This window comes from Phyllostomus discolor, chromosome 7, assembly GCF_004126475.2.
Source record: "Phyllostomus discolor isolate MPI-MPIP mPhyDis1 chromosome 7, mPhyDis1.pri.v3, whole genome shotgun sequence".
In the NCBI taxonomy this organism is placed as follows: domain Eukaryota; kingdom Metazoa; phylum Chordata; class Mammalia; order Chiroptera; family Phyllostomidae; genus Phyllostomus; species Phyllostomus discolor.
The window spans coordinates 96316507-96330161 of NC_040909.2; the positions used below are offsets into that span (position 1 = coordinate 96316507).

At 37.1% G+C, this 13655-nt stretch overlaps 1 protein-coding gene across 5 annotated transcripts in view; it reads left to right on the forward strand.

Annotated features, from left to right (window-relative positions):
- The window catches only part of CHD7 (chromodomain helicase DNA binding protein 7), a 207139-nt gene that overhangs the window by 133447 nt on the left and 60037 nt on the right, over positions 1–13655 (forward strand). For all 5 annotated transcript variants that reach the window (XM_036031146.1, XM_036031145.1, XM_028533530.2 and 2 more), the window contains 3 exons: positions 4578–4715; positions 5757–5822; positions 11995–12050. In XM_036031146.1, coding sequence (XP_035887039.1) covers positions 4578–4715; positions 5757–5822; positions 11995–12050 — 260 coding nt within the window. The remainder of the gene's footprint in view (positions 1–4577; positions 4716–5756; positions 5823–11994; positions 12051–13655) is intronic.

The following is a 13655-nucleotide window of genomic DNA, read 5'->3' on the forward strand; positions in this document are numbered from 1 at the left end:
GATGAGATCTAGATAACAAGAATAAAGAGTGTAGAACCTTGAGAGGTGTATTAATGGAACACAGATGAAGAATAGTAAATTATCAACACACTGTGACTGAGATACCAGGGGAACCTATCAAATGACAGTATAACCAGCCAAGGAAAGAAGATTATACAGAAAGAAAAAGAATACGAAAATACTATTAAAATAAAAAATGTCTGAAAAGTGAGAAAAAGATAATACAAATTTACAGTAACTTGCAAGATTGAAAAAAAGAAAGGAAAGAAAAGCAGAAGATGTAGTGCAGGAGAGATAAATTTGGAGTCGAAAGAATAATATTAGGATGAGTGGAAAAGAAACATAAGGGATTGCGAGGTATAAAAATAATAAGAATTGAAAAATAAAATGTCACATAAAACACGAGATAAAAATCAATCAACCAACAACAGCCACAAAAACAAAACAAAACAAAAGAAAATAAGAAAAACCTCTTGTTGGTTTCTAACTGGCCACACCAGTTTTTCTGATCTTGCTGGCTTCAGCTGGCTGAGGGACCTTTGAAATGCTTCTCTCTCTTCCCAGTCGGATCTCAGCAAGACTGTCAGGTACCCTGGGCGCTCCCAAGCATACTTGCTCTCTAGAGCTCACTGCCGCGTTCTTCCGGACTCCGGGGTCCTGCAGGGTTCCAGCTCTATGATCTCAGGAGGCATCCGAGATGTTTTGGGATTCACTGCGCCCTCCCTGGGAATCATAAAAGTGTGTGCCCCTCCACCAAACTTTTGAGATTCGGGCTCTAGGATCGCCCTAAGCGCCACACTGCGACTCTTCGGAGTTCACAGCCAGCGCGAGACAGGCTGCCCGCTGGAGCGCGCGACCCTTCCAGGTTCACAGTGCACGAGCGTCAGGCCTCCTAATGGGGTGCTGGCGCCTTTCCCGACCAGGGGCGGTTGTGTTGGCTGGGGGCCCTCACTTCTCCCAGGCCTCTGGGTGGGTGTTCATAGTCCCTGGGCGATTTTTTCGCAGACCAACTGGCCAATCTGTTCCTTGAAGCAACACGTTCTCCCCTGGAGTTGCTCAACCCCCGTTTTCGGTGGAGGGAGCAGCGACTCCCCTCTCCCGGGAGCCCTGAGGCAGACACTGGAGCACCAGGCGTGGGGACTGCACACCCCCAGACCCCACGCTGATCCCCGGGTCCCTTTTTTCCCCGAAGCAGTCACCCTACCATCTGGTTTTCCAGTGATCACAATAATCCCCGATATCCTGCTTTCAAAAGTGATTCGGTAACCCAGTCCACTTGCTCTGCCTCTCCACTGATCCGCGAGTTTCCCTCCTCTTCACAGAAACCGAGAAAAACGCTGCCTAGAGCAAAGCCGCCATCTTCCTTTGCTCAATGCATCTTTTAAATTAGCTAATGCTTAACTGTTATAAGTTCAGTAGCCAATACCAGTAGCCACACAAGTAGATGTGATGTGGAAGGCAGGCTTTTCTTGGTGTCTTTGACACAGGAAGTGATGCTGCCTTCTGTATATTGTGTTTCTTCCTGTAACACATACAATAAGGGGTTTTAAGTTTTTTCAGTTCTGTGATTGGTTTATTTAAACTTTAGTAAATGCCTTATAATTTTAATGAACTCAAAATTGTATCACAAAGTACACAGTGAGATTGTGGAAACACATTTAAATTTTCTCTTCAGTATACCTGTTTTAACTATAAGTAGCTCTTTTAAAGCAATCCAAATTTAACAAATTGCTTTATGATTTTAGTGTCAATTCAGAAGCTTTGAGTTATGGTTTAAACGTAGTTCTTACATTGCATTTGATTCACAAAAGTCTTTTAAACAGTAATGTTTTAGCAGACCATAATAAAGCGTATTTTATAAGAAGCAATTTTATTTTATATTGGGAAATTGAAAAAAAAACTTTTATACCCAAAATAAATAAGCAATTATTATTTAGAAAACAGAGAAGCCATATAACACTTAAAAATTTAGAAAATTGAGTTCTAATTGTATTTGGGGTTTTTTACTATTATTAAATGACCTTGTATCCATTACTCAATAAGCCCATCACTACTGCACAGATATATAACACAAACTTTATGAGAAACTTTCATTATAAAAGTTCTGTCCATAGACTTATAAATGTCTATTTAAAAAGAGAAAATACCCTGTGTTATTGTACTGAACATTTCTTTAATATCAGAGTGGCATTTAGTGTAAAGTGGATTTATTTTAGACTTCTTTTGGGGTGTTTAGTTACTTATGCTGGAAGAATGCAGTGACAGTGTGGCCCCAACCGTGGACATTTGACAAAACCTCATAGCTATATCATAAGTAATACTTACGTTTACATTTCTCCTTGTAGTAATGACATAAAGATGAAAATATATATTTGTCCCTTTCAACTTATTTAAATAGATACAGCAAATGAAATACAGATATTATGCCTGTTATATCTTAAAGAAATTGACAGTTTTCTTGAGAAGTAGGGGATGGTGATGTTGGCCTGAGCAGGAGTTAGTCTAGATCAGCTTTGGGAAGAGAGAAAGGAAGCTCTACAAAGTAGCTAGGCCTGGTAGCCTTATTGCTTTCTGATTTTTCTTTGGAAAGGTGGAACTAATTAATGATGACCTTAGTCTTACTAATTGCATCTAGCATTAATGCGTACCATGCACTGTTCTAGATGCTTGAAATGAATTCGCTAATGAGATCTTCGTGAGCTAGTTACTATCATTAACCCATTCTACAGACCGGGAAACTAAGGTCCACAGCATAATTCATTTAACGTCACAAAGTAAGAGCCTGGGCTCGTTTAAACAGGGGCGCTCAGCTCCAGAGCCTCCAAGGTCTAATTGCCCCCTGTGATGTGGGGAAGGGTGGCAAATGGTAGAACCCCTGCTGTTTTTTGCTTCACTTAGACCTGGAATTGGGGGGACATAGTTGGGTGATTTGCCTCTCTGCCTGACTATCCAACTTTAAAATCCATGAGGCACTTTAAAAAGTTTTATTCATAATTCTTAGAAAAAAGTTTGAGTTACTTAATATTTTCATTTCTTCTTTGTGCTTTACAAACTCATTTGTAGGTTATAATCTTGTATTTATCAGGGATTTAAAACATCTCATTTTAGACCTGGCTTAGATTTTGTAACAACATATTAATGAAAAGATTATTTTTCCCCATTTGTAATTAACTGGCAAAACTAACTTTTTAGCAGAAAGATTAAACAATATAGAATTGTTTTGAATAAAATGTACAAAACCGTTTTCCTTCTGCTCCTTTAACTTCTCTCCCCAGAATTAATAGCTGTTAACAAGTTGTGTGTCTTTTCACATTGTTTTCTGCTTTGAAAACATACATATTATACATTCATTTTTTTTAGTAAATATTCATTGAGTCATACAGTGTGTTTGTCATGAGGAGTTTACATACAGGGGTTGGCAAAGGCAGTTTTCAGTTGTAAGTACACAAAACAGTTTATTCTTATATTATTATTTATTAATTACTATATTATTTATTTTTATTATCTTATTGTTGTCATTGTTATTATTTTGTATCCTTACTAGTGATTTATCTTTTAGGTAATAACGGCTGGTAATTTAAACCTGCTTTTGCCCACCCCTGTATTGATGATTGAGTCTCACATATAAATATGCAAGTTGTTTGTTACTTTAGAATCATAAGCTACTTATTATGTAACTTGCTTTTCTTTTGTATTTCACAATTTATCTTGCAGATATCCTGCAGATATGTTATATAACTTAGCAGAAGTGCAATTGCTGGGTCAAAGGGTGGGCATGTTTTAAACTTGAAAAGCTGTGACCACACTGTGTTTGTGCTGCAAAGACACACCAGATTCTATTTTGACCACCGGAATGGGAGAGGGCCTGTTTTACCAATAATCCTAATACTAACCATTACCAGTCTTTTACATTTTAATCAGAGTGGTAAAAAAAAGTTTTTTTAAGTAAAATTACTTGTCATAGCCATTCATTATGAATTCTGATATTCATTCCTTCATCTTCAGAAATTTCAAACCGTTTTCTTTTAGGACCAAGAATAAAATGTAAGTTTTCTATTTAAATAACCCTTTGAAATATTATGGGGCCTTGGATAATATTATAATAGTATTTATATAGAACTTTATAATTAGAAAACAATAATTGATTATTTTCCAGTGACCGCTTTTTGGACTTTTTATTATGGGTAAAGTTTTAAATGTACAAAAGAAGAGAGAATATTACATCCATCACCCAGCCTTGGTGTTGCCTTCACTGTTGAGCAGTATGCTGGTTGAGTGGTGAATAAGATTTGCTGTTATTTCCATCTCCTGGTTGAAGGTTAGGTAGTTGGGAGTGGCAGAGCCACAGCTGTCCCAGGCAGCTGACTGAAGATCCCCCCCGCCACGCCCTGTCTCCAAATGCACCCCCATTTCCATTATATTCATTGTCACTACAGTCTCTTAATGTGATCTACAGGGTTAAAGCTAGCTTTTTTTCTAGGATTAATTTCTAAAAATATCCACCTCACCATCTTGGGAAGTTAAAAAGCGTATCAGTGCATTGCTTTGCAACTCACTTCGTTGGATTTGTGTTTTAGAAGAGACGGTCCAGCAGGCAAGTGAAGAGGAAGCGATACACTGAAGACTTGGAGTTCAAGATTTCTGATGAGGAGGCAGATGATGCAGATGCTGCTGGGAGAGACTCCCCCTCAAACACCTCGCAGTCAGAGCAGCAGGTTAGTGTCCAGATTTGTGTGGTTCCTACCACATTTGGAATGATGCGCTGGAATTTTGTACCTGGTACCTGAAAAGTTCCGCTGGAGCACTGGACTTGGGGCTGGGGAACATTCATCTAATGTTGGCTGATGTGCTATGGGAAATGAATTATTTAGCAATATTTTTTAAAAAGCCTTGTTCGCTGAAATGTATTTGTATACAAGCCTGTGATATGAAATTTTACACAATTTTGGAGAATTAATGGTCTCTGCTGAGGAAGAGTCAGAACTAGGATTCAAGGAGGCTGAATTTACCTCTGAGAATTCAGTGCTGTAGCTTCTGGGACTTTAATAAACCACTCAAGCTTGTCTCCTGCTGTTAGGCACCGTAAGAGCCCCTTTATGAAATTACTGCCTTGTAGTACCCAGCAGGGCATACTTTATTCTCTGTGCATTGTAAATGATGGATAAAATAGTTTGCGTAAAATATGTTTAGTAATGTAGAATTGATTATTGTAAAGAATTAAAAAAATAATTTCTTTTTCTTACCATAACTGTAGTTTAGTTAACAAACTGGTAACTCATAGAAAAGTATATGAAATGGAGTTTTGTATTTTATTTAGTAATCTGTGTGCTGTTAGATTATTATGTAATGTTTTATGTGACCTCCATAGATAAAAGCTGCCTACAATAACAGAATGATGAGTATATTTACCCCATGGGTATAAATGAAGAAAACTTATATTTTTGACTTGCTCTCATGCAGAGATGATTTTCTTTTGGCAGCTGGAGTTTCTGAATGCTCTCTAGCTTTAGGGATCCATGCTAGACCACATAATTAAACCATAATCATGAAGTAATGAAAACAGATCTTCCTTTTGTCTTTGTGCAGAGTGAGATTTTGTTTTCAATAATTTTTTCCCACTGACTTTGCACCCAGTGTTTTAAAGGATATGAATTTAAAGGGTATGGAGGTAAATGCTAAAAGGGAATGATTTCTTGCTTTTATGGCTTATAATGAAGTCTTCCATGTGAGTGGATTCATTCTACTTTATTTTTTAGGAATCTGTTGATGCGGAAGGTCCTGTGGTAGAAAAAATCATGAGTAGTCGTTCAGTGAAAAAACAGGTAAGCGCCATTTGGAGTGATTAAAACCTGTGGTGTATGTGTGACTCTTTAAATTATTTTTTGCTTTGTAATTTCTTTTTAAAATTTCACTATTGGTCATGGCTGAGTAGCCCAGTTGGTTAGAGCACCCTCCCGATATGCTAGTTGCCAGTATGATCCCTGATCAGGACACATACAAGAAACAGCCAATGAATGCATGAATAAGTGGAACAACAAATCGATGTTGCTCTCTCTCTCCCTCTGCCTCTCTCTCCCTCTTCCTCTCTATCTCTTCAAATCAGTGAATAATTTTTTTTAATGTACTATTGGAAAATAAAACTTCTGGTGATATTTCTTATACTATCTGATATATAGCCCAATATAAATCTTTGGGATATTCACCCCAAATGAAATTAAAATACATCAACCAACCAATATTTTATTATACTTTTTAGAGTAGGCAAGAAACCCACAAGTCTCAAACAAATCTATAGGACTTTTAGCATTATTGGCTGCCTTTTTCATAAATATTATTAATAAAAATCATTAACATGACCTCTCATTTCCCTTAGGGAGAAGGTTTCTTGCCCTCCCCTACCTCCCCACCCCCATAGAAGTTTAATATGTTAGGGAGTAGGTGTTTTCTCTTACTTTTCATAACATTTTTACATACAATTAAAATATTCATTAATATCTTTTTGTCAGTACAAAGGTGAAATGCCAGACTATTTTCAGTGTGATATTTTGAAGATAGTGTGACTTATTCTTCAAAATTATTAAAAATTCATGTTGACCTGTAAAGGTGAGCTCTAAGTACCTGTTGCTAGTCTGATGACTTTGTTGTTGAGGGATACATACCTTGTGTCAGGGAATTTTAGTAACACTGTGCTTTCTTTTACTGATTGAGATTTTGGTTTCATCCCAACTGTCTCTCTTCTTGCCCAGTTTGAGAAAATGCTTTATTTAGTTTGAAGAGTTGCATAGGTATCCAGGTGTATTTACATAATCTGGCATACAATTTTTGGCGTCTCTAGAAAGTGCTCTTCTTTAGATATAGGTGTCAGTCTTTCAGCTTGAATTATGGTCGAATGCACAGTTCTTTCTTTCTGTTTTCAAGGTGAGTGGAAGTACAATCTCATTGTCTTGACATGTAAAATAAATCTATTTTCAAAGTAAAATATATACAAAGTATAACTTCCCCTTGAGAGAGATAGGAATGGAGGGATTATGGGTCTTAAAGTGAGATCCCAAGCTTATCAAATAGGAAACCTTTGCTACTCAAATACTACTCCTATCTAGAGATCCTTGAAAATGTTAGGGCACCAGCAGTAAACTTCTCTTTACCTTATTGCAATACTGTTTGCTTTTCTATTATTCAAATTCAAATTGAGTGTAGGGAGCCTGAGGGTGTGTGGAGTAGCTATCTGGTGACTCTTTGAACATGAAGATTTCCTCTTAGATGAATTAAATCTCAGCCAAATTTCCCACCTGTTCAAGCAGAAATGAGTGCTATTTAACTCATTAGAAAGGTGGTGGCTTTTGTCCTACTAATAACTCTAGAACTGTTTGTGCATTGTAGATATATGGTGAAATTTAAATGCTTGACATGCTTTAAAGCATAATCCCCTTCACTGAATTGAAGTGACTTGTTTGAGTAAATAGCTTGTGGTTTGGATGGGATATATTAATTTTCATTCAGTTAAAAGTGCTTCATACTCAGGCGAACTCAGCAGGTTTGGGGGTTGCAAATTATAATTAGCTGTATTATTCAGAGCTACTTAGACTATGCATTGTGTAGGACATTGCTTTATTTATTTATTTAGCCCACTTTAGGGCTTTTTTTTTCCTTGTCTTTTTTTTCCTCTTTTCATTCCCCTTTTAAAGATAGGTGCCCATATTAGGAATAGATATTACTATTTACAGATGACCAGGTTTATCTTATCACGTAAATTTAAAATTACTATAATTGCACATGAGAGTGGAGTATTTCTTGAGTTGGTGGATTTCAGGATAGGGAAAACTAATGGAAACATCTCTCCGGAAGGGGAACTAGGCCTTGAGGTACAATTAAAGTAGAGAGGAGATGTGGAGCTCACCAAATTGCTTAGATTATTGGTATTTCATAAAGGACAATAAAAAACCATTAGAAGGTTGTACACATTAGCAGGTACTAACTTTTTAAACTGCTAATGTTCTCAAAATAGTTACATTAGTTATCAGTTTTAATAATATTGGAGGAGAGTTTGGCAAATAGAAACAAAAGGAAACTGAAGACTATCCTGTGGATTCTAGCTATGCCTGCTGTTCTGTTTCCTATTACCATGAATAATTGAAGAAGTGACTGTGAGAAGGTGCCTTTATCTCCCCCGGCAGTACTGTAGAAATTGGCTATGAGCTCTCAAAGCCGACGCTGCACGGTGCTGACACATAGTGGGGACTCAGTTTGTGGTTTTCAGAGTCAGCTGACCTCATCACTGTAGCCAGAGGAAGATCTGTTGTGAACTGGAGTTGGCAAACTCACAGAGCACATCTGGCAGAGCCTCCCTAATTCAGCACCTCATGTTCAACGTGGGCAGCTCAGGCATTTGTGTTGTTCTAAACCCGTATTAATATGGGTGAGATCCAGTGGAAGGGATATTGTTGATACTTGTCTTTGAACTTTGAAGTAGGTTTAAGAATGGACATTTGGATGGTGTAAAGTTCAATTCTTTTGTTTTCCCTGTTTAGTCATTATGTAGCCCTTTCAGTCAATTCTGACTATATTCTTTAAAATTCTTTATTTTTCTTTACATGGCATATTTTCTTTTTAAGAGCTTATTTTAAATTCCAAGATTTTTGTTTTAATACTCTTTAGGTGAACTCAATAACAAAAAAGTAGAGTATAAGGAAGGCAAAACTCATCATCACATTTCTTCCAATGCCCTTATTTTCTCCTTAAGTGAACCTGTGATTTGGCATCTCAGGTAGACTATCTGGTGGGTTGGGCCAGAAGCAGGAAGGGTTCATACCATTGCTTTATTGATACTTTACTGTGGACTTTCTCATTCTTTTGTGCATTAACAGGGTTTTATCTTTTTAATACTGCGGTGTAGGCTTGTTTCTCCAGAGTGACTTCCTAATTTAGTAATAAGATGCTTAGGAAAGGTCATTCATTCTTTCAGGCTACAAGATTATCATTTGTTGATGCTGTTTTAAAATCCAGGTGATGGGAAGAGTTTTATTGCCCGGTCAAGGTTTCTGGTTCCTGTGAACAGTGAGAAAAAAATGGTTTAATATGTTTGGAACTTTAATTATCATATGAATAATACAGATTTTGATAGACTAGTTTTAGAGTCTAATGAACAGATACACATATTTCTCAAGTTATTCTTTTGAACACATAGAATTACTTTAGAGGACTGTCTAATGTAATTGTAATTGTCAAAGGAGTAAATTTGAGTGGATTTTTTTGGTTTGGGCAGAAATAGTATCTTGACTTAGTTATTTATTGTATATTCCTGTTATAAAATGGTTTCTGAAAATCAAAGGCATTGCGGGTAGGGGTTGGAGCTGTTTTTGACTGTCACTGGAGGCTGGTCAAACTGACTACCATTTGGAAAAGTTAAAATAATGCTAATGAGGACTTATGAATTCTCACAAAATTTTTAATTGTTTTGCTGTTAGTAGTGCAAAAGAGGTCAGCATGGTCATATTTATATGAAATAAAGGTTACCAAAGAGTTCTATTTGTTGTTCTAGGGGCAAGAAGGTGATTCAATATGTGTGGTCAGTTAAAGTACAGGCTTATAATTTTTGGAACATCCAAAAGGAATAGGCCTTAGGACAATTCTGCATCAGCTCCAGGTGCTACTAAATGAGGTCTCAGAACCTAACTGCTTCCTCCAAGAAAGTTCTAGACCTCTTGTTAAACATCTCCACAGCAGGTTCCCCAAGGGATAGCTGATTGTGACAAGAAAGTGGGTATTAGCGAGGGTCAGGGACAGATGGTTAGTGGCTACAAGAGTCAAAGCTTTCTGGGGACAGAATTGAGACAGAACGAAAACTGTCTCTGAGGTTCAAGAGTTGATCCTGTGTGCTTTGTGCCCACTTTGAATTTGTGGGATGATGAGACCAGTTAGAGTGAGGTAGAGAGGACAGTACAAAAGGAAATATTGGAAGAGTGGAATCAGGAAATAATAGAGCATAGAAATGATAAAGTTTTTCTTTTTACTACCTCAAACACAACATAATTCAATTTTGAAAAACCCTTTCAGAATGGAAAAAATATAGTGTCAAAAAAGTAAAAACAGTAGACCAGCCATTTGAATTCCATTCTAGGTTTAAATTTCATGATATGCTATGAGAAGCATCAAAAGATATAGACTCGCCCTGGCTGGTGTAGCTCAGTGGATTGAGTGTGGGCTGCAAACCAAAGGGTCGCCTGTTCGATTCGCAGCCAGGGCACATGCCTGGGTTGCAGGCCAAGTCCCCAGTGGGGGCCATGTGAGAGGCAACCATACATTGATGCTTCTCTCCCTCTCTTTCTCCCTCCCTTCCTTTTTCTCTAAAAATAAATAATAAATAATAAATAAAATATTAAAAAAAAAAAGATGTCGACTCACCTTGGTTTTCCATTTTCTCTGGTTGTCTACTACTGTCTTATCTTTGCCTTTCTACCTGAATCTCCAGTTCTGCACACAATATTAACCTACCTTGAAATCACTGCTGACATGTGGGAGTAAAATGAGGTTATGTTGGGACAAAAAAAAAGTAAGGTAGATCACTAGATTTGGCTCAAATTTATCTCTAAATTAATTCCAAATTTATGTTGCTGGCTCTTGAAGGCATGCAGCAAACATTTCTTTCTATTTTGGGCAACTAAAAGTCTGGAACATAGATGGTGTTCTGAATACATTGGTTTAAGGAGCTGCTTTATGGTTACGACCATTTATAGCTCCATTAGGGCCAAACCTGATGTTACGGGTTTTGACCACACTCCTGAGGACTGTCTCCTTCTTGGTGATCTGTGGGTAGGTAGAAAAATGGTCTCAAATTTAGGTTTAACTAGTACATGTGGGAATTTCGAAGAAAAGTTTAAGTTTACACAGTCTTTGGCAATAGTTTGAAGATTAAGAATTGAGAGAAACTAGTGTCTTTGGATAGATCCTCTGCTATTCTGTCATCTAGTAGAAGTCTGCTCCTTTATTTGTCCTCTGTCATGTTCCCACTTGCCTGAATTTCCTTTGCCGCATTTCTGAGACAGCTTGGCCAAATGTGACCCTCAAGGCAGGCTTGGGTGCAGTTGTAAGAGTGTAAAACCAATTCCTGAACATCTGTAAGTAGTGTTTATATTTACATCCCCGATTTATCTGATCAAATGTTCCAGAAGAAAATTATACATTATGACTTGTTTAATAGCCTAAAACCAAAAAGAAAAAAAATACTGAAAGAGATACTTAAAAAGTCATGAGAGTCATATCTTTTGCATATGCTGCAGTCAGTAGGATCAAGGGAGAAGTCACTGATAATCTGACCACTGAACTCTTGACTTGGCTGATGTGTATCACAATTTTAACCTTACCTAAATCTAGTATTGGAGTGTTAATTTTATTTGGCTGCTACATATGTGAGACATCTTGTCTGAGAGATTTTAATTGTACCACTGAGTAAAACTAAAACTGTGAATAGCGATGCACTGAAATTACAGCATAAGCACAAGGTTTAGTTTTATATGGTTTCTTGTTTAGAGTTATTAACTATATAGAGGAATAAATGTCTTTTAAATATTTTAAAACATTACAAAACCCACAATGTAAAGTTGCTATGAGGCAGCCAAAAATAATACATATGGCATTCAGGAGAGCAGTTGCTAATTGGCTGCTGCCTGAGAAAATGGTACACTTGGCGTCTACTTAACACTGTGGGTTTGGCAGAAAGCCAGATTTGGGGTCAGGTTGTTGTGAATGAAGCTGCATGTGGTTAGGGAGGAGTTAAAATGATTCATGTCTTAGAAGCTGTAGCACGTCAAGTAACGTGCACGGGCCTCCGTGTGCCGCAGTGGCCGCCTCCCAGCCCCCAACGTGCTCATCTTGACAGCAGTGCCCTGCGCTACTTTTGCCATCCCCGTTTTATCTTCATATGGGAGTAAATCATTACTTTTGGCATATTCTAGTAGATGGTTTTAAATATGTGCCTGAAATTGTCTTTTGTTGCAGAAAGAATCTGGAGAGGAGATAGAAGTTGAGGAATTCTATGTGAAATACAAAAACTTGTAAGTAGATTATGATTTTTTTTTAAATTGGGGAATATATTTCCAACGTACTAAATAATGGTTTCAAAATAGTGGGAAAATAAAAAATAATCAGGAATTGGGAAACTATGGTGTGATTTATTTAGAACTTTGAAGACCATTGCCTAGTAGCTTCTGATATTTTATGAATTAAATTTTTCTGGGAAAATGTATAGTGGGTATAAAAGTTGACTAACTTTCACGTGTAACTAAGAAGTTCTTTTTAGAGGGGATGAAAACTCATACAGTAAGAGAAAAGTGAGTAACAATACTCTCCTGTCTTCTGAGAATAGATTCTGTGGGGCTGCCCCTCCTCCCTTCATCTGTGCGTGGAATGCCAGGCACTTGAGACTAGAACTCATCTGTCAGGCAAAAGCTCTAGAATGCTGTGACATCACCCGCATTTTGAAATGCAGTGAGCTCTGTTTATCTGTCTTTGTTTCTAACTTTTGTTTAGTGAATTTGAATTGCATAACTTTTAAAAACCTGAATTGAAAATGCAGCGAGTTGTTCTGCATTGTAGATGTAGGCAGAACATGGGGACCAAACATACATTTTGATGAGGCAGCATTGTTTTCAGGATCAATAGTCATCTTGCTGAAGAAGCCTAAGCCATTTCCTAACCTAAGCAACAATTTCAGAACAAAGACAAAAATATTAATTGATAACATAAACATTAAATTTGCTTTAAACATTTTAAGGAAAGGAACTCAAGTACCATATTAATACATTCTAGGGTTTAAAGAGAGGCTTTTGGGAGTTACTGTCAAAACAGCCTAAGAAATGTAAAATTTACCCTGGATAATAAAAGTATCAGGCCTCATGCTTTCTATCATTCTCCCTTGTTGCACTTGGCGTTGTGTTAATGAACTGATACATTTCTGAAGTTTTGTGAGCAAAACCTTTTAGCAAGTAAGATGAGGAAGTGTCTTATCAGTGTTATGAGAGTATAAGGAAATACAGAGTCTGGTGATAAAAAAATGCTCGGTCAACATTAAATGTCATTTTATACTCAGCATGGGGAGTACACAGATGGAAATTATACATATGATATGATTTTATATAATTGTATAAAGAAAGAAGTATGAGTAGGTAAGGAAGAGATAATGAAGTAAGCTAGAGAAGAGAGTGAATTCTCTGGCACATTTACCAAATTGAACTCAAAGCAAAGATGTTTAAGTATTGCTTACCAAAAAAAGGTACTAGTAGATAGGCATCCACCAAATCAGTGTGGAGCAGTGGAACCAGGGTGCTAGACTCGTGGACAACATCTGATGTGGCCTGTACACAATCCCAGAGGAGTTCCCAGTGACCCTGACCAGGGACCACTGCCTGGCCAGGGGAGACCAGTCATCCTGTATCAGTCACAGATGGTTCTGAAGAAAACAGTTTTTTATCTCATATTATTGAGATTCGTGAGAAATTAAGATTTCCATAAAGTTAACAATCTCTGTTAACTTTTTATTTTGACGTAATTTTAGATTTACAGGAAAAAATGCAAAAATGCTATAAAGGATTTATTTTTCTTTTTGTAAATAAAATACCTTTTATTTACCTTCCTACAATACCTTTGTAGGAAGATACTTT